Source organism: Acanthaster planci, linkage group LG01 (genome assembly GCF_054643075.1).
Source record: "Acanthaster planci isolate LZ-2023a linkage group LG01, COTS_SCS, whole genome shotgun sequence".
Taxonomy (NCBI): domain Eukaryota; kingdom Metazoa; phylum Echinodermata; class Asteroidea; order Valvatida; family Acanthasteridae; genus Acanthaster; species Acanthaster planci.
The window spans coordinates 1,409,818-1,437,715 of record NC_141777.1 but is presented as its reverse complement, the minus strand read 5'-3'; the positions used below and the strand labels follow the sequence as shown (position 1 = coordinate 1,437,715).

At 42.2% G+C, this 27,898-nt stretch overlaps 3 protein-coding genes across 4 annotated transcripts; all 3 read right to left on the bottom strand.

Moving 5' to 3' along the window:
• Positions 1-5,790: 5,790 nt before the first annotated feature.
• On the bottom strand, positions 5,791-10,808 carry LOC110977621 (uncharacterized). 2 transcript variants are annotated; one of them, XM_022231907.2, is made up of 2 exons: positions 10,272-10,808; positions 5,791-8,900 (listed from the first exon to the last, which is right to left on the bottom strand). In XM_022231907.2, the coding sequence occupies exon 2, from the start codon at positions 8,896-8,898 to the stop codon at positions 7,165-7,167; it is 1,734 nt and encodes a 577-aa protein (XP_022087599.2). In that variant the 5' UTR covers positions 8,899-8,900; positions 10,272-10,808; the 3' UTR covers positions 5,791-7,164. The 2 variants fall into 2 exon arrangements, with proteins under 2 accessions (XP_022087599.2, XP_086993899.1); XM_087137773.1 differs by having other exon boundaries at positions 10,415-10,808.
• A 4,984-nt stretch (positions 10,809-15,792) lies between these two features.
• On the bottom strand, positions 15,793-19,312 carry LOC147800230 (uncharacterized). Its single transcript, XM_087137756.1, has one exon. It carries the CDS (start codon positions 19,007-19,009, stop codon positions 17,216-17,218), a length of 1,794 nt encoding a protein of 597 aa, XP_086993882.1. The 5' UTR covers positions 19,010-19,312; the 3' UTR covers positions 15,793-17,215.
• A 2,802-nt stretch (positions 19,313-22,114) lies between these two features.
• On the bottom strand, positions 22,115-25,811 carry LOC110977669 (uncharacterized). The gene has a single exon (XM_022231968.2). The coding sequence runs from the start codon at positions 25,101-25,103 to the stop codon at positions 24,102-24,104; it is 1,002 nt and encodes a 333-aa protein (XP_022087660.2). The 5' UTR covers positions 25,104-25,811; the 3' UTR covers positions 22,115-24,101.
• Positions 25,812-27,898: the final 2,087 nt, after the last annotated feature.

Below are 27,898 nucleotides of genomic sequence, written 5' to 3'. Positions count from 1 at the left end.
TCCCGTGAGAAGAGAGAGGAAAAATTCCGGTCTCCGTTCCAGGAACTAAACAAGTCACTACACTAGCTACGATCGAACATTTTGCAACTAGCCCCTATACAAGCTCAAATCGATTTCAAAGAAGACGGCGTGCCATAGTACATTACCAGAAAAAACTTCACAAGCAGTTTTGTTTTCCCCATAAAAAGGAATACTTTAAGTTGATTTACACGCGATTTTATATTTCAAATTTCACGCATTCTACATGATATCATTTTTCAGTGGACCCATATGGGGGACCTATTTAGACTGACGGTTTTAGCCTAAATTGTGGGATAAAATGACCCACGGCCTCCGAAAAAAATACACTGAGAGCATGGCTGCAGAACGATCAAACTCAAAGCTGACAGCGCATGATACATTGTACATGGCCCATATGTACTGTACATGTACGCCTATTGTACTGTACATGTCGAGTTTGCTGGGCAGTAGTTAAGATTGCACGGGTCAGACTCGAACGAAGGCTAGCAATTTTGCAACGCCATGCAATCCCGATCTCAAATGTAGCCGATATGGCCGTGCAATTATCTAGCAATTTTGTGACCTTCGACACGTTACTCCCGATGTCAACATGGAACGTTGAACAAACGGCTGAGCTCACTGTCTAATTTTTGAGACATCAGCACAATTTTGACGTTTTGGAAACGTTCCGATGTTCATGCATACGTTTTGACGTTTTTGAGTCATCAGCAAAATACGTGTACGAACGTGTTGACGTTTTGGAAACGTCCTGTGCGCGTGAACTTGCCTGCAACCGTGCGTCCCAGGCCTATAAAAGCCGACCGGCGCGGCTCGCGTAAGTACTGGCTACATCATGTACATGTACATCATTGCATTTTGTACTTTGTAGGTTTCTGCTGCATGTACATGTATATTATTACTAATATTAGCAGTGAGCTGTAGCAGTTGGATGTACTGCCTACCGGTTGTTCATGCGTGTCCACACAGACTGACGTAAATGAGAGCATGGAAACTTCCACCCCTCCTTGCCTGGTTGAGAAAGCCTTGACCATGTTGGTCTCCATGGGCAACAGTGGCAGACCTAAGTCACTGAAGAAACTGGAGAATGTTCTCCGTTCTTGTACTATGGTGGCACCATATGTTGACCCGCTAGAGGTGCTCGAAGCTGCTAACAGAATGTCGGCATGCCCAGAGCCTCCCGTGCTCAATGTGCAACACAACCAGTCTAGAGTGTATTACACACCTCACAAGCACATTGGCGACCAGGAGTTTCAGAAGAGTGTTCCGAAGAATGCAAAGAAGATGGAACGAGACTTTGATGTTGCTGTGCCAGGAGGGGAGATTGAGGCAGAGATCACTCAAGGTGTCTTAGCGTGGCTACGCGAATGGGACAAGCACGAAGGGACCCAACAACAACTTGAACAAGAACTGTACCAACGCTGCCAAATGGAAGTGGACCGCAGCCCACTTGATGTCATTTTGAAACTGCAGTCCAGGGGTTTGTTGAAAGTCGAGGGTGAAAATGTTACATACTCCCTACCAGATTTCAGTGGTGAACAGTCACAAGTCCTTGAGGCACTCCATAACAGCAGCGACGCAAAGTGTATTGACGGGTTGTTTCAGTTGTCGCAGAGCTGTTCCTATTTTAATAAAGATGTCAATATACTGATGTGGTATCTGTTGGGGACGGTGTACCCAATGGTTTACCCAACATTGCTTGACAGCAACTCCATTGCATTCTCAGACATAAACTGGGTCAGTAACCATAATGAGGAGCCCCCTGAAAGTTGTGACTTGTATGATGAGACGGAGGATGCCACCCCCTGCACCGTGCCAGGAGATGGACTGGAGGATATTCTCAGGGATACTCTGGTGGCATATTCCCTATTCTGTGTTCCACCAGAGGACAGACCAAGCAGTCTGAAGGATCTCCTTAACCTCGTTAAACCACAGAGATTAACATTTGCCGTCTTACCCTCCAAAGCTCTGCTCAGCAATTTGTCACAGGTAAAACACAGGCAGGCTAAGAAGACAGAAAGAAGAGTCAGGGGTAGAAGGCATACATGCCGACAGGGGAAGACAGAGATCTTGATTGGTATTGCAGTGGGTGAGATCACGGCGCAGGAGCTGATCCCTCTGACACCAGAAGGCCTGCTAGGCATTGACTTTCACATTGCTCACTGTCAGAGTCCAGATCCAGAGTCGTGTGCCTCCCCAAGTCAGCCTGCAATCCCCATGGACACTTCACCAACCTGGCTTCTGAGAGACAAACTTCGCGCCAATGGCACGTCCAAGGAATTTGCCAGAGCTCTCAGTGCGCAGTTGTTGTCCAGGGCCAAATACCATAATGCTGTTCCCATTCCGGCATCTCAAAGCGAAAAGGAGGAGGCAGTCTCGCGTGTGCTCAAATGGGTCAACTCCCACCACCAGCCAGCTGACGGAGGCCAAAACAAACTGAAATCCATCAAGCAGCTGCAGAACGAGCTGATTAAATTGTGTGTCATTAGAACCAGGCGAATTGCTCCAGGAAGCATTGTACGCTGTCTACAGAGGAGCGGCTATGTCAGCATCCATGCTGGAGAATCGCCTGAGGTCACCTACAACATCCCCCTGCCTGCTGCCAAAACATGCCCACCAGCAGGACCTGTTGGTAAAAATGAAGGCATGACGCCATGGCAGCAACATGCTGAAGAGTTCAGGCAATCAGTCAGCAGGTGCTACGTTACGTACTTCAAGCAGGCATTTCCACCCGAAATTTGCAAGCCCTCAGTTAAGAGACAGAAGTTCAGGAGTAAGAGGAAACGAGTAAGGGGAATGATCGACTTCGAAGCGAACAAGGAACAGAAATATTGTTCATCCAATTATGATTGGCAAAGATAAATGTTCACATGCACAGGGTACATCAAGTAAAACATAAGATGTGGCATGGACCAAACACTGGCATACATGTATGCGAAATAAAATGTATGATTAACCCTAACCCCCCAAGGGTTGCTGGCCCTAACCTTCCCCATTCACGCAAAGTTAAACACCCGTATGGGACTTGTGCACAGAGGCTGTCGGACTTTGTTTTTCTGAGGTATGCCAAACCCAATGCAAAAGCCAGCTGTTATGGGCCTACCAGACCTATCCCCACAGAATTAAACACTTCACTACTGTTTAATTCTGTGTGATTGAGGAAGGTTAGGGTTAATTAAAAGAATGTTTTAAAAAAATCAAAATATGTGACTAAACAGTATTCAAGAAAGACAGAAAATCCAAACAAAAAGTGAACACTTAGGTCTGTTACAATGCCAAAATGTTAGACTCAAATACATGTATGCCAATTATCAAAGGGAAATATATTGAAGGTCATGTAATATTTTGCTGCTGAGTTCTTTTGAAGCACAGTATGTGCATGTAGTGGTTATACCATAGACGACGCTGATACATGTATACATTTGAGATACAGCAGGCTGATGAATGTACATGTTTCTCTAATTTCAAAGCAGTATACATGTACATGTACATATACTATACAGCTTCATCTTGATGTTGCCATGTTGGTCGTTTTCTGTAGACCCACTTGCAATACATGTACATGTAGTAATACAACTTCACACACTGATAGAAGGGAACGGAATATTGGTTTCTTCCAGCCTCGGTTTGGTTACATTGCTGTGAATTGTAGAAAAACAAGATGGCTGCCCAATGATAGAGGTCTGTAGTCTGTCACACTTGTATTGGTTAATCTATGCCGTATACCAGATTGGTGATAACATTGAATATCATTATAAAAAATTCAGAATTAATCATATTTGCCAATGCATAGAAAAGCATTAATTGAATTGAAAAACAGAATCGGTTCCATTGATGACTGTGTGTTATTATATTATACACTGAATCTGCTTTTCAACATAGTCATGCTGATGATGGTGCTGTGTTTAACCCTAACACTCTTCAATCCTTCACCTGTTGGAGGACTGAGGACTGTTAGGGCTAAAAATGAACATGTATGTTTAGACAGATGTTGTCCATACATGTATTGTGTGATTTATAACCATTCAAAAGATGCAAGTGCTGTGATGTTCTGTGTGCATTTTGTTTGCAGAAGGGTTTTAAATGATTTGTTTCTCATCGTAATGACTGAGCTTTTCAAAAGTTTACAAGTACATGTACACGTACACATATAAACAATTTATTTTTAGTGTTCATTTCTTCAATTTCTCTCAAATAATGCTCACTCTGATACAGTGTTCACAAATACAATGTATTAGTTTATTTCCACAGTTAGCCCAGTTTATTTCCACAGTAATCCCAGTTTATTTCCACAGTTAGCCCAGTTTATTTCCACAGTTATGCCAGTTTATTTCCACAGTTGTGCCAGTTTATTTCCACAGTTAGCCCAGTTTATTTCCACAGTTAGCCCAGTTTATTTCCACAGTTATGCCAGTCTATTTCCACAGTTAGCCCAGTTTATTTCCACAGTTATCCCAGTTTATTTCCATAGTTATCCCAGTTTATTTCCACAGTTATCCCAGTTTATTTCCATAGCTATCCCAGTTTATTTCCACAGTTATCCCAGTTTATTTCCACAGTAATCCCAGTTTATTTCCATGTTATCCCAGTTTATTTCCACAGTTATCCCAGTTTATTTCCATAGTAATCCCAGTTTATTTCCACAGTTATGCCAGTTTATTTCCATAGTTATGCCAGTTTATTTCCAAAGTAATCCCAGTTTATTTCCATAGTTATCCCAGTTTATTTCCATAGTTATCCCAGTTTGTCTCTAGACTCTCTACTTAATACTCATCTCTTGTGATAAAGGAAAGTGGAGCAGAATACATTCATATGCCCATCTATCATAATCGCATTGGTGTATATAAACGTGTACATTGTTACTGCAAAGCTAAGTTGTACATGTACATGTAGCTACCATACCAGAATGAACATACATGTATCTGACAGTATTATGTACATGTAAATCTCAGTCCTCCGTGTATTTTAAATAAAATTTATTTTGGAGGTGTAAAAAGGTTCAGGCAGTTCAGCTGTTAGATATACCGGTACAAGTACAATGTATGGCGCGTTTGCATGAATGCCCCAAAATGTAACTACCAGTTGAAATTACAACTATGGAGAGCTAGTCTATCAAAGTACCATACATGTATGTGTATTTCTAATGAAATAGAATTAGTATGATAACCACAACATTGTAAATTCATGAGGATTTTTTTTGTTAAGTTTTGCTTTAAACGTTGAAAACTTTATACATATAAATCCATTTGTAGATTTAGGTTTGGGGCCCTCCATTATTTTTGTGAAAGATTTAGAAATTGCAATGCTATGTCAATCATTGAATTATCTTTAGAGCAGGATAGGCCTACCTGTACATGTACTATCATTTTGCACTAGATTAAAACAGACATGAAAATTATTGGTCAATATAAGATGAGAATCATGCTATTTGTACATCCTTATCAAAGTGTGACAACAGTGAATACCCTACCTACCCTACTTGGGCAAAATAAACTAAACTTCCTCAATGTGTATCACGTGTACGTACATGTATGTAATGTCACAATTTTACAGTCTTAGGACATGTAGGATGAGTACAGCCAGCAGAAATACATGTAGCTTGATATGAACATTGTAAATGGAAAAGATGCCATGAATAAAAAACTCCAAAGAAAAGGAAATGATTCAAGTAAAAATGTTCTTCTATAGGCGAGGTATACGTAATAAATGTCTCATGGTCATTTTTGTTTTGTGTTCAAAGTATTGGAAAAGGAAAAGGGGCAGACAAAAATATCGCACTTGTGCACTGACACGGACGGTGGGACTTTAATCTCCAAGTGCTTCCTTGAGCTCCTTCCATAATAGTAAAGATACCCTAAGTGGTACACCTGTACGCTCTGTGGCATTTCCTTCACAACCAGTAATGACCTAGAATGAAGTTTGTCAAGCCACCTTCATTTCATTAATCACAATCTGAAAGATTCTCGATTGTATTCAGATTGGGAAATTTGGGATGCTGTTTAGTATTGCCTGCATAAATTCCTGACTTGTGTTTTTCATTGCACTAAGTTTTACAATTTGGACCTGAACTGGTCGGCCAAGATATAGTCCCACGTACATGTACATGTACTAGTTTAAGAAGTATTAAGAAATCCTTATCCCTACTAGCAAGCAAGATAAACTTTAAGACATCAATATGTTATTGAATATATGTCTGCAATGACAAAATACTTTTCATTTTAGGAAATGTAAATTCTAAAAGAAACATTTGTGTTATCTAATTATAGTAGGCCTACTTACTGACAACTTGTTTTTTAATCTTTTTCCTTGAACCGTAGTGCTGATTTTACTAAGCATGCCCTCTTTTGTACTGTATAATATTCTTCTTGTCTAAATTATACACAACTTCTGCGTCAATAAAATAGGAGAAAAAAAACACAGGAAAAAATGTGGTTTGAATATTGTCTCCTAGTTCAGAGCTATTTACATTTTGGTAAGTCATGTCTAGCACTTACTTATTCTATCACTACATAGTACATATTTTGCCCATCACGTGATACTTCAGACATGCAGGGCCCCCCAAAAAAACCAACATAAACTAGTCTTCTGCTTCAAAAAGCCCTTGCTAAATCCGAGTGTAACTTCATCAGACAAAATGTTTCATCTCCAAACGTTTCTGTACTTGTATACAATTTCATCACATTTCTGTGTGTCGTTGTATACAGTATGCCGTTTGTACAATCTAAAACATGCTTCCCAGTAAGCAACTTTTACAGGATGGCAATTGCAAAAGTTACATATAATTAGAAATAATGATAACTATTCAACAGTAAACCAATTACAGTTTAAAACTGAATATAATTGACATTAAATGGCTGAAAAATGAAACATACCCTTTTAGGCAACTCTGGCACAGAATGCTATTTAAATTTCCTGCAAGGTTCCCACTTCAAGATAATTATTTCAACTCCAGTGTTGTATTTGAGAAGCAAAAATATACAGTTTTGGAAAGTCGCAATGCACGTTGTCGTTTCTAAGTGTATTAAAAGGGTCAAACTTGGCACACTGAAAGTTTCAATGAAGTTGTGTAAAGGCACAAGGAAAGTAATTGATTTATACCGTTGATATTGAAAAGCTCATGGCTCAAGCCATTTCCAACATGTTTCTTTACAAATAGTCATCATAGTCATCGTAACCAAAATCATCATATTCAGTGTCCCCATAATCATCGTAGAAACCATCACAGTCGATGCCAAAGTACTCTTCCTCGAAGTATTCATCTGCTTGATAAAGTGCTGTTGATGCTTGGCTGCGCTGTGGTTTGACATTTTGATTCTTCGTACCCGTGTTGCTGGACTTTGTTCCCTTCTTATTTTGTTTGCGGGGGAAAGCTTTCTTGAGCTGGCTTGAGAAATTACAGCTCTTGACGGCGGCCTGAATTGTCTGTTGCTGCCAGGAGGATTTTTTAATACCTTCGCGGTCTGAAGGCAGATGGTAGGTCACCTTGTGATCACCGTCGATAGATATGTTGCCGGAGTCTTGGAGTATGGCGTTAATGGTTGAAGGGTCGAGGCGTCGTACTTTGCCCACGCACATGTTGGAAAGTTCGCGCTGGAGCTTGGGTACTGTTTGGGGTGCAGACTGCCCTGTGGATTTACTGCTGCGTATCGAGCAAAGCCACTCAGTCACTTTACCGATGATGTTTTTCCTTTCCTCGTTACCAGCAGGAACGAGAACAGCATTCTGGCTGCGCACAGCAACGGTCAGGCGGTTTGTGAAGCATTCAGAGAGGCCTTTGGTTTGACCTACCGCACGCATCCTCTCTGGGTCATCTGCTCTCTTCCCAGAGAGTTCCTTGGGCCTTTTGGGTGGGGCAGCCTGGCTAGACGCTGAGACTTCAATACCGGTGATTCCGTTTGGGGTGACTGGAATAAGGTCTTGAGCATCGTTCTCTCCTGGAAAAACTCCTATGGAAAATTCGGTTTTCACCTGCACCTTTGACTCTCCCTCAGATTTTGAGTCATGCGGCTCAGATCTTACCGCTTCCTTCCCCAATTTTACTTTCTGCTTGGCCAATTTCCTCATTTTTACGGTTACCACTGCCGATTCATTCTTGGTTTCGTCCTTGATTTCTCGGTGTTTAATTTGTCTCAAGTTCACACCGAAAAATCTGGCAGGTGAAACTGTGAGCCATACCTCGCAAATTGGTTGAACAACAGCAAGAAATTCAGCAATCGTGGATGGCCGGCTTCTTGGAGGACAGCTAAGCAGAAGGGAGAGCACACGGGTTTGGGCATTACTTAGATGAGATGACAGTCCTGCCTTTTGTGCACTGCTGCCTGCTTGCAGAAAATGGTACGCTATTCCCCCATGTTCATCCACTGTCACATAGTTTGCTTTCTGAAGCTTTTCCAAAACAAGCCTAGAGCTGTCTACTTTTTTCTCGAGCCTCTGGATGAGTTCATCTACAAGCGAATCCTCGGTACCTTCAGGACAGCTTCGCAGCCACTCGATGGCACTGTTCATAATCTCCTTCTCTACATCGCTCTGTTGCGGTGCCAACTCATACTTCCGTCCCTCCGATTTTTTGGATTCCAACCTCGCTTTACTTGCCTTCTTCACCGTTTCAAGCACCGTGTAGACCCGCCTCTTCGCATGGGGAACGATCACCGAAACGGCCTGTCCAGTGGATGCCTCGTTTGCCTCGACTAGTGCATCCAACGGATTCACGTAGGGTGCAAGTGCCGTACAAGGCCCCAATGCATTCTGGAGAGTTGTTCTGAATTTTGGCCTGTTCTGTCCCATTGCAACCAGCGTGCACAACATCTTTTCCATGAGGCATTCCTGGGCTTCTTTAGGCAGTTCATCCAACTCTGTATTCGTTTTCTTGCGAAACGCCATTTCTGGGTTATTCAAAAGGCAAAAAAGAGCGTAGGCTACAGACCTGATAACGGCAAAAATTCATACAACGTTTTTGTTATTCGAATCATACTTCATACTTGTAAATCACATATGGGCGTGCTGCGACAGAAACTGCACTGCGTTCGATTACCGTGAGAGGCGCATTTCTCACTGGGGACTTCCCCATTCTGAGCAAACGGAACGCGTCGGGGGTCATCCTTTGTTGACGTCGGCCTATGCTAATTTTTGCCCTAGAGGCCAGCAGTCAGACACGGCCGGTGTAAACCGGAGCTTCTGCGAATATGATTAGAACAGGGTTTGAACAAAGCTTGGGCACAACACGGCTTTGTGTACGAAATCATCGCTACAACTCCCCGACACACCATGTCAATATCTTATTTACATCGGGGTTGAAAAATTATTTTTGTCATCAGACACGACACTGGAGCTTCATTTTTTCGCTGGAGTGAAGTGTCTCACCGACATTTTCGGCTGAATTTTTCCTTTCTGAAAATTTATATGTACTACAAAGGTGCCAGTTAGTCATATGGAAGGGATTACGTGGAAGACAACTTGAATGCTACAATTTCGTTTCACTTGCTTATTTTTCTTCAGTGCTGAATATCTGGTTTTCGAGTGATCACAATGCTTGACAACTATGGGGAATTATCCATAGATATACATTCACTACAAAGGCAAATCGCTACTTAGGAAAATAGCGGCACTAGATCAACACTTCATAGCACCCCTGAACAGAAGTTAACAGTTTGAGCTAGTGCCAGCAATAACTTGGGGTGAAAGCATCTCGTGATCAAAGCCGGGGGGAGGATTCTGCCCCCAAGAACTCGGCTGTGCCACGCTCGATTGTTTTGAAAATTGGCATGCATGTAAAGGCACTCCTTATTAATGTGAAGTGTGAAATTTGAACTCGACCAGACGCACGGTTTTGTTGTTACGGTCATTTGAAGTTCAAGGCTACATTGTACATGTGTGCTAGCCCGCGTGCACAGAGTATGGCAGTGGGAAAAGTATACCTTTCGGCTGATGACCTGTCTCAGAAAAAAGGGTGCTTCCCAGGAACGGCATCATTGTTTGATTGTTACCAAATTGCTTTCAAAATGACCGTAACTAGTTACTCTAACAACTCATTAAGGTTCAGTTCCTGAAAAAGTGCACAACGGCGATATCTGAAGGGTTTGAATCCTTATAAGCAGACTGAGTTCAACTTGGCTTGTGGGTAAATTATGTTTTCGTATAAAATTAGCCCAAATGCAAAACAGGAAGTTTTTTCATCCAAAATACATGAAGGCTAAATTTAGACTCCTTTCGAGAAACAGAAATAATTAACTTGAAATTTCTTCCATTTTATTTACCATCGCAATGAACTCAGAGAATATACTCTTATATTGCTGTTGCAATATCTCGACGGTTAGCCACAGCCAGCGCATTCAGCGGTTTCATGTACAGTACTTTACTGTGCAGTGGCTCAAAGCCTGATTATGTAGAGCAGATTTACATGTGAGCACTGGCTTGTTCTTCTCACCCGGCCCCATTGCCAAGAGCGTGCAGACCGATCAATCCAGGAGGCATTCCTGGGTTTTTTTTAGGAAGTTCGTCAGAGAACTCATCGTTTGTATCTGTCCGTTCAACGGCGTTGGCACTGAACTCTGGATCGCATTGGACGCCATGACGAACAGCTGAAATTCTCGTCACAGTTTTGCTCGGTATACCTGTGCAATAATGAGCAAATATTAATATACAGCAAATACACCCAAGTCGAGGAGAAACAATATGAATATCAATGCCTTGATAATGTGTGTCCGCGGGTGTACCGATACTTTAAATTTCGCTTTACCCAAAGCGGGAACCAGCTGAATTTCGCATACGTTTAGATGCTAACACGATGTTGCGCATCAAGGGAAATCCCCAGGCCTTGCAATAAGATTGAGGGCGCATTTGCATTATGGAAACAGCGGCACATTATTATTTAAATGGAGCTATAATACTGACAATCGTCAGACTGCAGAAGAATTAAACATCCCCAGCATTCAACTTTCAACTGAGGCATCTGTTTATTCCTCAGTGTCTTTACAAGTTTTGAGAATGCTGATCGTGATGACTTTTTAGTTATTATTAATTTTATCAACCACTGGTTAGCGATAGAACAGGCTTTGAAATGTAGCATAAACTAGCAATGAGGACAATTGGGAACATGCTGCTACCAAAGTAATGCGTTCTCCTTTCCCTTCACGGTCACTGCTTGCTCCGACTCAGTAACTTCTAATCATTCACACACGAATCTAGACCAGATTTCTAGGGGGCCAAGCATGTTTTGGGGTCAACAGAAGTTTTAACGTAAATCGGCGTGGGCTGAGGCTACATTTGGGGGCTTTCTAGACGCTTTTTAAGGACGAAAAATGAAATACACAAAAATGCCTCTCTGTCGTTATAAAAATGACTCCGTTTTGGGGTGGGGCATGGTCCCTTCCGCCCTCTCCCATACTGCAAGGATCCGTCCTTGTCACGGAAAAACTGGCTATCGGCCCTAAAACTGTATTTTTTAACACTGACACAATCATAAAATTATTAGGTCCATGCAATGCAATTATTTATCAATCCTTGACAATGTACCCTCGTTTTGCAATTAATCTAATATTTAGTTTAATTTTTGATGCTATCTTCGTGCTTTTTTAAAATTCTAATGCGAATTTCTATATTCATGAAGAAAACTGTGATGTCATTCCAGGAAGAAAACCTCAATGTTGCACTGCTCAAAACACTGCTGGAACATTGCTATTGTAAGTTTCATTTTCTTTAATGATACATTTATGATTGAACACATCATATGTATATAATATATACCGTATAATAATATATATTATATTTTGTATTCTCCATTTGAATAGAAAACCTTCAGAACTCAGCAAAGTCTTTCCCGAGTGACATCACAGCAACAGCGCCTTATATTTTTTAACAAAAGCGTTGTCAATTTTAAATGTCTACAAAGTGCACATTATACATATTTAACTCCAAAAGGAGTAAAATAAAACTTCATCACCTGGACCCATTAAAGTTATTATTGTAATAACAATGCATACATATTTAAGAAATGATTATGATACATTTGCTAGTCTGAACTAGTTTAGCTGTTTCTTTTCTGCTGTTTTAAAGAGTTGATTCGACGACGCTCTAAAAGTTTCAAAAAGAGAGATAACCTGATAAGCGTATCTCGTTTACGCACAGACGCTACGTAAGCGTAATAACACTGATTACAGTAGTACGCTTATACGGAAATCTACTTGATAAGAGGAGTAATGAACTCTTCATCAGATATACATATATCATTTAAGTTTGCCAGGGACGGTACCAACCTCAGCCAAACAGCAGAAGAAAAGAGTGGAAAGAGAGATTGAATGAATAATGAAAACAAAAGAAGGGAACAGAAGTGAAAGCTGTACTGTTATTTAACGAATTATTTTAAAGCACCGTTCTGGAGCTTAAACGCAGCTTCATCCATGCCCACATGAAGCAAGATATGTGACGGAGAGACACCCCCCACCGTTTTGTGTTGGTCATTGTCTCGCTGGAATCTGGGGAATGCTTTTCAGACATGGGGTTTGTTAGGTATAAACAATAGTCTATAGAGTGTGTATAGCGATTGGACATGTTGGGGGGGGGGTAGCCCTCTGTCTCATTTCTTGCTGGTTATACCCAATGCCATAGACAAGTTTTGAAAAGCGCGAGTCAACCCAACCCCCCACTTTCCACTGCTTTGTAATTTATGCTTCAGGATAAGAACACTGATAGGCATTAGTAACCACAGTATGCATGAATAAAATGCCTTTAAAATAAGAAATTACCCTCAATTTTTTTCAGTGTGATCAACTGTCAAATATGTTTTGAAAAAAATCAAACTGACAATTCATTTTTCAAAAAATTGGGTTCAGAGATGTGTTTTACAATGTTTTTGCCTTAAGCAGCCTTCTCACTGAATCATTTAGAGATCTAGCCAACTGAAGTAAATCGGTATATCGCAGATAGGATTGCGAGTTTTCTGTCGTTTCTGACGACGAGGGTAAGCTTGTCTCATCAGGTGTGAAAATCTGCAGCTCTCGATGGCTGTCTGGACTGTTTGCTGTTGCCAGGAGGGTGTCCTGTCTTTGTGGTCGGTTGGCAGACGGTAGGTAACTTGGTTGTTGTGACCAATTTTGATATACCCCGCGTTTTGGAGCAAGTCGGTGATGGTTGAGGGGTTGAGACGTCGCACTTTGCCTACGCACTTGTTAGCCAGCTCCTCTTGTAAGCTGGGTACCGTTTGCTGTGGCGGGTTCGGAGACGAAGCAGATGCGCCGCCTGCCTTTCGTTTAGAAGTAACCCATTCAGTCACTTTGGAGATGATGTGCTCCCTTTCTCGGTCGTTGGCTGGCACGAGAACAGCATTCTGGGTGCGTACAGCGACGGTCAAACGGTTCACGAAGCGTTCGGAGAGGCCTTTGGTTTGACCTAAGGCACGCATCCTGCTGTTGCTATCGTCCGACTCTGATGCTGCGGCAGCTGCGCTTCGGTCTGTGATTGGTGCTTCGATACCGACCAGTCCCTTTGGTGTGATGGAAATGCACTGACGTACGTCATTCTCTCCAGGCTGCACCCCGATGGCAAACTCCAGCTTCTTGTTCTGTTGGACAGCAGAGTTTGGGCCTGATCCTGTCTGGGGCTCAACAGTCCTTGTACCTGATGTTTCCTCTTTGTCTTCAACTTCCCTGTGCTTGATCCGTCTCCTATTCATTCCAAAGAGTCGAGCTGGTGGTAATGTGATCACCCATTTACATACCGGCTGGACAATTTCAGCGAAATCCGAACACGTCAAGGGAAAGCGAGCGGGTGGAATTTCTTTCAGTTTCTGTAAGACACGTGCAGTTGTAACTTCGATTAATTTCGTTGGCTGACGCTGGTTCATCAAGTCGCCGGGGTTGGTTACTGACTGGAAAAGGTAAAGAGCATCTCCACTTATTGAGACAATCCCCCTTTTGACAAGATTTTCCAAGACAAAACAATGGACGTTAATTTCTTTCTCGCTTTTCTGGATAAGTTCTTCAACCAGCGACTCCTCTGTGCCAGCAGGGTCGCTCTTAATCCAAGCAACGACATCATCCATCATCTTCTTTTCCAAATCGTCGTCCATCGGTGCCGCCACCAGCACGGCATCAGGCGTTTGGAATAACTTCTTAAAACGTCGTGATCTGTGCGCTATCCTGGCTGTTTCCAACGTTGTGTATACCCGTTTCTTTGGGTAGGGAATGTTAACCAAAGCATCGGGACTGGGGACTGCCTGGTTTGCCGCTGCCAACGCATCCAGCGGGTTCATGTACGGTGCGACCGCAGTGCAATGACTCAAAACATTCTGGAGCGCCGATCTGAACTTTGGCACGCCCTGTCTGCCAATGGACATGAGCGTGCACAATGATTTCTCGATGAGACATTCCTGTACCTTTTTCGGTAGCTCGTGTGAGACTGCCGTTGTCCTTGCTTGCTGAGAAAACACTGGCTGTAGTGTTTGATGCTCATAGCTCCAACTGCACGCCATTATAAAACGTTGACTGGTATAGGAGACGCCAAATATGTCGTCTTTTGAATCGGAAAAATCTGACTCAACCCTGGGTGCACTTCAAATTCATGTAGCTAGTGTGGCATCACTCTTGCGCACCTCACGTTCAGTCCTCGTACATAATGATGTTGAGGGACCAGCTAAGGCCGTGTCCAAAACGGGCTTCCAGAGATACGGCTAGGTCTACTTTCTACGCATCTATACACATTTCCAATGGAGGGAAGACCTAGACCTAGCTCTAGACAACAGATTCGGATGCAGCCGAAAATATCGGATACGCAGAACGGTTCCTTGTCTAATGTTGCATACGTAATAAGTGAAGCGCATGCGCCGAACGGTTTGAGCATAGGGCCTATACCATAGACCCTCTAAAATCCTCGGTTTTATTTCCATGTTGTAAATAAGTAGATCTACGGAGAGCCAATTTTTCCATGATTTGAGGCTTTTACGGGATGGTCTAGCTTAATTTGGATTGAATGCGCTATTTGACCGGCCATTAACATTGTTTGTAGAGAACTTCTGAAGCTTTTCCTTACCATCCAGAAATAGAAACTGAAACCTCAGATCAACATGAATCTATTTTCCCATTCTCCATCGTCTGTGGAAACTGCTTGAGATTAATAAGCTTCTGAAATCCCATATTTAATGTCGTGACAATTTCATTTTGGTGGGGGATGTTAAAAAACCAACCAATCGAAAAAAAAAAAAAAAAAAAAAGAGCGCTCAGCATGGCATGCTTGCCAAAAGGTAGGAGGGGTTTTCACCGGTCTTCTGACCCCCGCAAAATCAGAAAGCAAATTTTTTTAATGACGGTGCCTTCCAAACTTGACAATATCGTCCAATAGGCGGCGCTCTGTTATGGCAGCTCAGTCATTGACGGTCAATGTGACGCTAGAGGAAAAAGCGCTCGTGTGAAAAAGGCACTTGTTACACCTCACATTGGGGGTTTTAAAGAGCACCTCTAAGGAAAACATTTTGATTTTTATCTGTTCGAATAAATATGGAAGCAACCAAATCGAACGCAGTGTCATTTTTCTTCAGAGTTCAACTATATTAAGCTAAAGTGGGTTTTTTCTGTTCATGCCAAGATGCAATTCCTGAATGTAGATTGCGTCATTCGGAGAAAACAGAGAAAACGAGGCGAACCCTCACCCTGTGTTTATAGTGGATAAACCCTTAATGCCAAACAGCGCATGTAGCCATTGTCTGGCATGCACAAGGGTTTATCCACTACGAACGCAGGGCGAGGGCTCCCCCCAAGAAGAAAGGATAACAAATGAACATAATCGAAAGGTCTCAATCCTAATGCGTATGTGTCTGCATACGTATTTAATGCAAAGTCTAGCCTAATCGCAAGCCCTCTTCTCTTGATCTTATACATGCATAAAGAAAACGCTAATTTATTTGTTAATTTATCAACTGCAGTCATGTAGTTAATGGCAGCACACAAATTGTGGATTTATATTGAAACGTTAACTGTTTGTTTGGTTCTCTTACTGCATGAATTTTTCAGTGCCGTAATGGCCTTTAATTGCGCACTCCAATTGATTCCAATTTACAATTGAAGAATGTCATCTTGTTTCAGGTTCTGACCCAAATGCAGTGACATAAATATAGGGTGGGAGGGGATCCTACTCGAGGCCAATGCGCCCTGATGTTCCCTGCTCAGAAATTTGGGAAGGAAAAATAACTAAAGTGCACCAATACCATTGTAAACAATGTATGTTATGTATAATGTTTCATCATCCTTTCCGCTTGTGCGCAAAAATAAGACATTGAGAAAAATCTCTCCCTCCTTAAGAAAAATTCCAGGATCCACCCCTGATTAAAATACTAGCAAATATTTTACAAAGGCCTCTTTCCGAGGTAACGTTTTAAGAAGTAAGCTAACGGGAAAAAAATACAATTCTAAAATTGTTGGATGTTATTTTTCCTATCCAAGGGTTCAGGATGCGCGCCACCAGCGGTCAACTTCCAAGCCCTATTTACTTTTCTGGCTCAGCTTCCTTCAAAAGTACCAGAGTGGCTTGATTTATTCCAGCAGGGTTTGGATAACCAATAACAAGTCCATTATATCTGCACAAAACAAGCTTTAAAGCCCAATTATTTCAACCATCTCTTTACCCAATGAGAAGTATGTGGTTGCATCCCACCGAATTCTGTGTAAAATATGAATGTTGGAAATGACACTGTCGGCCAAAATAATCTGCTGAAACTTTACACTTCTTGAAACTATTAAATCTGCATCTCCGAACAATAACAAAACTTTAGCTTGTAAAAACCTTTTCAAGCTTTAAGATGAAAAAACACAACAATTGACGCTGTGATAAAACTTATAACACTTCCCGCGATAATTTTCTTTACATCTCATTCTGTAAAATTGTACATATAAATACACTAGGTATACATGGTTGCAATATTTAAATAATAAAACCCTCATCGAAATTTTTCAAATCCTCTTGTCTGATGAAAATGTGTATCATTAAACTTTAGTTTCAAATAAAGAAGTTTAAATTATTTTCACCTCATTAACAAACACGATAGCCATATAAAATATCAGTCATTAATGCAATAAAGAGACATTTTCGTGGGCGTTCTTAACTACTGTACTAAATTTTGATAATTGACGAATCAAATTAACCTCCAGTCGTTAATGTCATTATCTGGACGACATCACTTCAGTCTCACACAAACGATTACTGTTCAGTGGCTTCATCTAAAGATGCCAAACCAGGAGATGAGCAACGCAATCGTGACCCCAATCAAGGGTAACGTGACGTAATAACAAAATACTCCAGCCATACGTTTTAAATGCATGCCAACTGTAAGCACATCTCCAGGTCTGAATTTATTTGCTTTAGAGAATATAACCCTATTTCCAACACTTTTCCACTTCTGGATGTCATCCTCCGGCGGAAAATACTTGGAGAGGATTTTGGAGTAGCATCTCTCAACCGATGTCGTCCAGAACTCAGACGCAGCAACTTGCCAGGTTGCTATTGCTCCCCTTGAGATCTCTGGGATGGAGTAGGTCACAGGCTCGGAGGGATCCTCGTAATCGACGCTGATGAAGCCATGGCGCTCCAGCTGTGTAATAATGAACGACACAGGGACCGTGGTCATCTTGAGGATGCAGCAGGATAACAGTTGGCGCTTGACTTTACTGATCGGGACTGGTTGAGAGTGAGTCTGGGCACCGGCTGAGGACACTTCGTTGTCAGCCTCTCCTTCCTGCGTGTTGCTATCTCGGTAACTATCGAGCCAGTCTGAGACTCTGCCTATTATTTGGCTCTTCTGTTCTCCCGTTGCCAAGATGAGGACGGCGTTCTGCTGCTGCAGCAGTGGCTGGACGAGCCTTATCAGCATCTCTGCAAACTCACGAGACTGGCCGGTGACACACTTTCGCTTGGCACAACCAGCCTCACTGAGCTCTTTCAACTCTTCCTCAGAAGTCTCAGTCACACCAAGAAGTCCCTCTGGTGTCAGAATTACATTCCGTTTCTTGTGGACTCCAATAGCGAATTCTTGTAAATATAACTGACTCGTAGAATATGAACGCCTCCTTCGCGCCTTCAATGTCGGTCTGTGCTCAATCTGTCCTTCATACTTCGTCAACACACTGGAAGGTGAGATAACATACGTGCAGTGGCACACTGGCTCCAGAACTCGCAATAAATCTATCTTGTTTCGAGGCCTGTCTTTGGGGGCGATTTCACTCAAGAGACACAAGGAGTAAAATTCTGCCACGTCGATAGGCACTGGGAACCTCCAGTCGCCGAAAAAGAATGTGTCTGAATTGTTCTCAAGGAACGGGTACTTTGATTGGTAGGCGGCTACTAGACGGACCAAATTATTTTGGCCTAACGAACTCCAAAGGGATGTTATCTGGCATATGTCAATTGTATGTATCTGCATCTTCTCTTTCAGAACACGTAGGTCCCTGGGTGAAGGAAGAAGGAAGCTAACCGTCCCGTCTCCTGTCACTTTCACGAAACCCATTTTTTCAAGACGTTCGAGTACCGAACCCGCCTCAAGGTGATGCTTCTGCCGACAGCGCCGATACAGTTCCTCCCGCAGACGTTCCTTCGTGCCCTCGGGGTCGCTCTGAAGCCAGCGAAGAACGCCTTCATACATGCTCTCCTCGGTGCTCTCGCTGGGTGGGAACGTAAATTGTTCTTTTCCCGATTGAAGATCACGCCTTACCTCAGCCCAGAAACTCTCGTCCACAGAGAGGAATGGTATGTAAACCTTCTGCGTAGAATGTTGGGATTCCACGTGAGGCGGTGTGTTGTGTAATTGTTTGTTGGCAAGTTCCAGTGCGTCCAAGGGGTTTAGATAGGGAAGGACGGCCACACATGACTTCAGAGTCGCCGAAAGCTTTGCTATGGTCTTAGGCCTACTGTTCCCCATAGCAACAAGCCTGTTCATTGCCTTAGCAACCAGACAAGCGCTGCCATTGCCAGTCTCTTGGTTTAGATTGTCATTCTTGCTAAGCACCGGTTCCATCGTCAAATATTTAATACTTACATGAACATACACAGAAGTACGGCAGATTGAAGTGAACCCTCAGCCTACGATGTTTTAAAGTGGTCTTCCAGGGAAATTCGTCCTTACCAAAATAGTGACCTGAACCTGTATCCGCTGCTTTTATATAGCATACAGTCGTTGTTGTCGATGTCACAATATTGTGCAATTGCCAAACAGCTGACGTGTGTCTTTTCCGTTTGCTTACTTCTGGCTGTGGACATTACAAAGCAAATGCGCGCTGAGAATGGCCTTGTCATATACATGTATCTATGACTCATCATGCTGTACGCTTTGGTGGGAAGCTCCGTCGCATGAACCTTGACACGTCTAAAGACATCAGTAGAGGGCGCTCGTCTACCAAAAAGCTGCAGTTGAGAGTGCAGTGAACTAATTCAAATGGATGATTATTTCTACTGACCTTAATGGCATAAAAAGTGCCCCCGCAGATTATTGTGAAAAAAAGGAGATTGTTTGGCCAAAAAATGGAGGGATTGTGGAAATATGGGTCAGGATAAACAAGGGATGGAAGATGGTTCTCAGCGCTCGAGAACATAGAGGAAAGCTGCTTAAAAATGGCTTCAAGCAAGCTTGAACCACCACTTTTGGAGGAGCGAGTGTGTTTTGCGTGAATAATTGACAAACAGTCGGTTGGCTAACCCGCCAAAAGAGAAAAAACATGAGGAAAGGCTAGGGTCAAGACAATAGTTTCATTTTTGTTTGAGAAACTCCAGTAAAGTCGGCTTTCGTGTTACTGAAAGTTTGTTGATTTACGCTGTTTTCAGTGGGGTTTCAATAGGTTCATTGCACCCTAAGTTTTTTATGAGGATCGTGGAAAGATACACTCCTACCGTTCGTGTACGATACTGAGGTTGTACAAGGGCTATTTTGGCTCTTTGGCGGTAAACTTTGCAAATGTCAACAATCTTAATGTAAACCTTGTCCTGTTTGGCAACGTACGTGAAATTTACAGAATAGTGTTTGAAAATACCACACCAAGTGGAGTTTGGTAAAATGGACCTGATCAAAAATCCCTCTCCTCTGCAGCTGCCACTCTGTAATTTTTATTTCTCGGAAATCTATTCTTGATTTAAACTTAATAGACTAATATTGCTCTGGCATTTGATAAGAAGAATTTATTGTTGGGAACTTCTGATAGTGAATTTTAATGCTTCAATTTTTCTTTCACTTTCTTGATTTCACGTTTATAAAATGAAAGCAAAACAGGCGTCCCTACTTTCTGACTTCCAAAAAAATCCAGTTACCTCGCAAGTACCACAGTTTGACGCTCAGTCCCCTCCCTGTGTACACTTCACCTCTTTGGGGCCCCTCAACCTCAACATAAAACATACCCAGATAAACTTTGCTCAAATTTTACAACAAACAAGACCATATTTTGACGTCTGCGCTGTCGCCATTGATGTATACAAGCGCAGACTTGATTTATTATGGCATTTGAGGATTTCAATGTCACCCCCTACGCGTGGCAAATCCGGGTTGTTTTGACAACGGAAAGAAACTTTTAAACTTGTGTAAGTCCTTGATTCAAACTATTCCTAAGGGTTGATTTTAACAGAAGATTTAATAACTTGTGAGTTGCGTCAGATCTTTTGTCTCTTCCCAATCACCGGCCAATCAATGACCCAAACTTTGAGGATGAGATCGAACATACTGTATACATAATACACCGTATTCGTAACACAAACTATAGAAGGGCTTGTTGGCGACTCTAACATCCAAGAATCTTGTCTTTTCATAAACACAGAGGAAACTATGCCTGTGTCGTGTGGCTGTCGAGTGCACGTCAAACTGATACCGGACGCCAGGTTTATACAGAGAAGTGGAAAATATCAAACTGTATGATCGCAATCGTCTCGCCTCTCTTCCAGTACGCGCATTTCGCCGCAACAGCGATTTCAGTACAATATCAGTCTTGTATCGCAAAGATTGTATTTTGAGTCACTTTATTGTATTTGAAACTTGTGGCAAATTTCATATTATCACTCTAATGGCTGGAATTAATCATTAATGAATGATCGATATCCTGTTTAGCCATGGATGCAAAGTCCTACTCTTAATACGAAAAAAAAGGCTGAGCACCATTCATTAAGTAATGTAATTTGTTTCGTTTACACATTGAACATAGCTGGATACATGTACAACATTTTCCACAGAACCTGCATCCATTGCTCACGAATGTTTACTTTGCCAGGGTACAGATCGTGAGAACCAGACACTGAAAAGGTTCCGCACAAAGAAGGGGCACCTTGACATCGCTATAGTGAAAAAATAACCCGGAGTATTTTTTTTTTTTGCAAAATATAGAACTTTAGGTTTTGTTTAGCTTTCACTGACGCACCTCTGCCATGAAATTCTTTCTTCTTTTGTTAAAAGAACGCGTCCCCGACGCTCATGCGTTACCTTGTGAGCCTCTGGCAGAAGCAGTGCACAGTAAATGATTGTTCCATTGTCGTCCAGATGACAAGTTCCAACAAGAAAGACTCTTGTGGAAATTTGATTGCTATGAAATCCTAGATTTTCCCTGAAACTTTAGAATAAGCTGTCAGGCTGAAGGCTATAGCTCTTGGAGCACACTGAGGATACAGTGTGAACGTAATCGGTGTAGGGATAGAAGTCACAAAATCTGGTTTAAAATTAACATCTGTGACGCAAAGCTAACTTAATAACATAGGCTGTTGCTGCGTGTTGGACAGATATTAGTTGATGATGCCACTTTTAAATAAATCAGTTGCACTCTTTGGGTGTCCATAAATTTATACACTTGTTACGGTAATATGTAATGATTGTGATTAATACTTTGATGTATCCACATTCGTCAGGGAGTGGTACTTGACAAGGTACAACTCACAATTTCGCGCTAGAAGATGGATGTACATGTATAAAATCAAAGCAAATTCCTAATATACTTTCTCGAATGTAAACTGTATCTACAAACAAAGTCAATGACCACTCCTTCCTGTGCCATAAAATGTTTATCAAATTAACACATTATCTGAATCAACAAGTAATTCACCATCGAAGATATTGAGGATGAAAGCTAAAAAAGTCACAAATTCAGCACAATAATTTCAGTGCAAATTGTGCACTCGGCATTACAATATTTCTCCGATTTAATGAGTCTATAATATAAATAATGACACTGGCTCAGCTCTTTAGTTTACACAATAACGTACCTACATATCATATCACAAAAACAGCTACCAGACTTCCTGATTTGTCCTAACAAGGTCTTTTGGTTGCATGAATTCCCATTTCCCTTTTGCAGTATTCCAGGTTAAGTTATCTCTCCTGATTTTGTTGTTGAAAACAGTCTTCGATAATGCAAAGTGTAACATGAAAAGGCAAAGCAACGTTCAAACACGTAATTACCTTTCAAGACATAAGACAATTTTTATCTCTACCTGTTGTGAGCCCCACGTGCACATCTACATGTACCTGAAATGGAAGGAGCATTTTGGGGTTCACAAGAGCATCGAAAGGCTTTTGTCACACTGAACAAAAATGACGAGCTTTTTCCGCTCGTTTCCTGAAGTGGAGATCTTTGTCTTTGCATGGTGGGTTAAAGGTGTCACAGATCTACATCTTTATAGTCCTCGACTCTCTCACACGTCTAATGGTACAAATGGCACAAACATCATCTCCTTCTTCTCATATCATCCATCGTATCATCCCCAAGGATCGATCCCTACCCGAGCAATGCCATTTCAACCCCACAGAATGTTTGTATATTCAGCATAACGATGTTAGTTTTCTTGCTCAATTCAGTAACCAAAAAAAAAAGTATAGCTGTTTTCCCTGTCAGCCTTTTGAGGCGCTACACACATACGTCCGTTAAACACGAAAAGACGTGACACTACACTATTTTGGGGACAGCTGCGTGCTTTGTACACAAGTACTAAACATCCACTTGAGAACCAGAATAGAACAAACTGTACGGTTTCTCTGATCCCCATCCTACCCGCCACTTAACTGTTACTTAGTTCATACCGTTGGGCATTTAACGAAGATTAATTGCAAACATTGCTAAATGATACGTACTCCTCGAGAGCACTCAGTGTCAAATATAAACGTGACAGCTACTCAGGCAAAAGATGAATGACAAGGCGACGTATCCAAGGGTGCAAAAAAGCTAGGCCAAGAGGATTTAAAAAATTGGTTTGCTCAAAGCAGGTTCACGTTGTGATCCACTGAATCCTGAGAGTGCTAACCTCTTACTAGATGCCAACATATTAACATTTCGTTTGATTAAATGCTCATCTTTTGGCTTACTGTATAGCCGCAATTTTGAGGTGTGGTAGAAACAACAAATACTTAATCATCATTAAAACTCGTCCATTACTCAGCTCATCAAACAAAACCAAACTCATGCTGGAGAAATTTAGCCATTTATTAATGATGAAATGTTGAATTGCGATGGAATCAGCGACTCAACTCTTTTTGCGGTCCCACTGTGGAATTGATCTAGCTACCATCAGCGCAACGCAAGTGGTTATTGTTACATGGTGACAGCTGACAACAGCTTATAACCTTGGAATGTTTGGACTCATTTTAAGGCAATTGATTAACGGGAAGGCTTAACAATGAACTACACCTACATCAGTAACAGAGAATTGTCTGCAAATCTGAAGCCACCCAATTTATACCCCCGCTCTGAACTGCACTGTGTCATGTACCTGCAAAGCCTTTCTTACGTACACAGTAGGTCCGAAATAATGTCTGGAATGAAAAAATATGTGAGATTGCAGAAAGATAATGAAGACACCGATGTAAATAAGTGAGTTTGCTCAGCTGCAACAGGACTCAAGAGGACACTTGTTGAGCGTCATTATCATAAGGTTTCAGATGATCTCAATGCAGGGCACTGTCCTGCTGATATTAACTTTCTCCTAAGCGGGCAAGGGCGGGGGGGGGTCACACGTATAAACAAACTTATCCAATTGCACCCTGTACTAGACGTTAAATTAAAAAGTATTACTTCTTGCTCTTGTATCAGTATAGACAGACAATTTGACAAAACATTTTATAAAGGTAAAAAGATGATAGAATTAAATCTTCAGCTTCGTAATGATGTGGTCCTCCTGATGACACTAGCGGTGCAGCCGGGATGTGGGGGGCCACTCAAGTCGGCATATTTACGGTACCGCGCGATGCTCTGGAGCCAACAGTGGAAGTTGATCCTCTGGTTCTCCGTGAACCAGTTGCTAGCATAGGCGGTGGCCACCAGCATGTGGACGTCGTGCTCGAAGTGGGACCCACACCGTGCGAAGCTGTCGTAGCACCGTTTGATGCAGTTGAAGATGCGGTTGCGGTCCATGTAGTCGGGCTTTCGGAGCAAATGGCAAGCGATCAGGAGGGACAGTTTGGAGATACTCTCGGGAGAGAAGCCGTAAGGGTACTGATGGTCAAACTCCGGGTTGCTGCTCAGGTGCAGGAAGGTGCACTCCCCTTGTTTCCGCTGGAGCTGGAGTCTGGCTTCACACAGGTCTCGTTCCAGCTTGCGACCGTTGCTCTCCGATGTCTCCAACCTCTTCTTGGTCTGCTTCAGCTGCTGTTCTGTCTTGCAGAGCTTGGCCTCTAGATCTTTCACAAGCTGATCCGACCATTCCCTCACCCTGGGCTCGTCTAGGTCGGGTTCGTTGGCGGTGGCCGCTATCTTGGCGCACACTCCCTGGTGGTGGGGGAGCTCATAGCGGCTCACCACTGTTTCGCAGCCGGCGCACTCGACGGGGGCATAAGCGCAGCTGGCCCGGTGCTTCTCCAGAGATTCCACTCTCATCACAAGGCGGCATCCTCGGTCACCATAATCGCACTCGACCGTGAGGTTGCTGACAATCTCCCGTATGGCCCAGACGGGGCTGACCTGGAACTTGCTGACGGACGCTCGGCACTGTGGGCAGGAGCCGCTCAGGGGTCGTGCTAGCCAGGTATCGAGGCATTGGTCGCAAAAGGCGTGCCCACACCGTGTCAGCACGGCATCCTTCATGACTGCCTTGCATATCCCGCACAGCAGGTTTTGATCGATCTTGGAGACAAAGCGTTGGGACACGTACCCCATAGTTTCACATACAGGAATGGCAAGTTTAAGTTCAGCCCTTCAATGACAGCTTCAGGCCGGTTGAAATCACAATCGTTACGTGTGAGTCTTATTCTAAATCTGCGTTACTTGCTAGGGATGACTTGGCAATGTATCATCAGCCAAACTATGCCAAATACATCAGACAAGCACCGACAAAATTTCACTGTCGACACTACGCTTGAAGTACCACACACGAGCGCCCAGTTTGCTCGTCGTAAATATGTTTAAACGGAAGCTTGAAATATCTCGCTCATTCGCTGAATACACGACAGTCCATGTTCATCATCCAGCATATCGTGTGCAGTGACCTCTCTCGCAGCCCAACTAACCCGTCGACAGTCTCTCCTGCCTAGCCACTGGTACGGTGAATCTGAGGGACCTATAACCTAACTTACATGTGCGAGTGTACGTTCGTATCAAGTATAGGACTACCATTACGGGACACCCGCATATATGCACGTGTGATTATTTATGATGACTGCAGAAAATAAAGTGTTGTTTCTGGCCCTGAACGAAAAAATGAAACGGTGTACCGGTGTACTGCTCAGTGTACCGTAAATACCCTGGAATGAACTGTACATGTTCTTGTTGGCTTTCTACCAACAACATTTTGTCGTCCAAACAAGGAGTAAAAATCCGATGTAAAACACCGTAATCGTGATCTGTGGTACGTCACTGACGGAAAAGGTTATCCACTCGATGTGAAATCTGTGTGTATATATCTCGGTTGGGGCCACATTAGCGTTTGCATCACTAGCAGTTCTCCACGGCAGTGGAAGGATTCAAATTCGAACAATGGAGTCTCTCTCGAATGGAGTCCTGAAAAATAAGCCCTCGACAATCGGGAAGAGGCTGTCAACTTATTATATATCTATACTTCCCATCTAAAAACGTTCTTAGTTTCTAACGTAAGAGTTTAGTTTTTATTTTTCTCGTACAAAAAAAAATCGAATATGAATGTCACAGGTATAAAACAGCGTTTCGAGAAACAACACAAGAAAGGACGTCAGCGGGAGAATCTCTCGAAAATAAATTATGCACGCTCCGCATCATCTAACATTATCGCTGCTGCATTAACTCTTGCCAGTGTTTCGTGTTTGTGTTAGGTAAGATTATTTGCCTAAAATTCGAGGTTTATTTGCACACAACAAACGTATCATAATTATTTGGGGTGGACATCGATATCCTAAATTTAATTCACATTATGAAGAAACCGATCGTTATGACTTGAATGAAGGCTGTATACATAAATATGATTTTAAATCTGCTCTATGAAATGGATCGCAAAATACAGGATTTCGGTTTTCTTTTAATTATGTGTGAGTAAATTAGCTTATCATGTTTCTCTCGCCATCCATGGCGGTGAGGTGAGGATCTCTTTTAATTTTTGTTCGGCGTCAAATTTTAATAGAGCTTGTTTATTCATGATTTGAATGAAGATATATTTGCCTTTTGGTATCAGCTGTTTTTGAAAATTGGCTTGTACTCAAGGCGCAGCACCACATAAAATACCAATCGGCAGATTAGAGATGGTACATGTACAGGATGCAAGTGCAGCTGGAGTAAATCGGATGGTTATGTCACCAGTCGGTGTATTATTTCAAGAACGCTCTTCATGCCTCCGTTAACATGCTAAGGTGAAATTTACATTGATGTTTAAGTGTGTAAGATAAAATATCCACGTAAAATGGTGTTATAAACTCACAGTTTATTTTTTAATGTCCCGTATAGGACTAAGTATTATATTTAATGGTCCCTAATAAATTCAATCGGTGCAATTTTTTGTCAACGATGTCTGCACGCACCTTCAACTTTGTATTTTCTTTCCCACGTTGAGGTTAATTTCTCCGCACTCAGCAATACAGTAGGCCTACTCAGTCATGACACCTCGGGAAATGATTAATTTTTGTATTCATGGAGTACACCTTGCTGACAATTTTAATTAACAGTGGCAGCTATTGCTTTGATTCATGTGAACCGCTCGCCGGAAACAAGCTGCAAGCTACCAACGCCTAGTTAATAATTACTTGGTATTGTTTTCTTGTTGTTAGAAAGGTTCAGCATAAACAACACTGAATCTACATCCTATATCCGAAGTAGTACCGCTAATGAGTTTTTGGAGATGGCCGTGTGCGCGGTATTGTACGCCCGATTATGATAAACCAGGACACAGACGTAAATTTGCTTTCCTTGTCGGTGTTACGTAATTCTTCGCCAACCTCCTCAAGACGAGATAATTACAGGGTTAATGAGGATGCTGTTAAATTTCGTCATTGAATGAGGAGTGACTATCCTCGACTGTATAACGAGTTTCTGGGGAGGGTCTCAACAGATGGGGATGAGTTGGGGGATGTAATTAGAATCGGGGAGGCAATAAAAGACATAAGCCGTGTGCCATGTCACATGGACAGAGAAGAAAGGAGATAAAAATGGAGGAAGAACGCTTTCAGGGTTTCGCTGAGTCAATGTTTTCTGAAAAAGGCCTATTCACCTGATTATCGGATGTGTATATTTTGTTTCAAACAGCAGAATTCTTACACTGTAAGATGCGACCCTTGTTAATGTAAAAAAAATCGGTACAGTGATCTGTTTATCGTATAGTATTATAAGCTTTTTATTATGTGGCTATCAACTGTATTGACTCTTAAATTTTATATTATGTGTAAAAAGGCCAAAGGAATTTCCTCTAATGGGATAATAACTTATATTGAATTGAATAATAGCTTCTACCATATCTGCGAGGCTCAGAGTTTCACCAGTGCCTGACACATCGA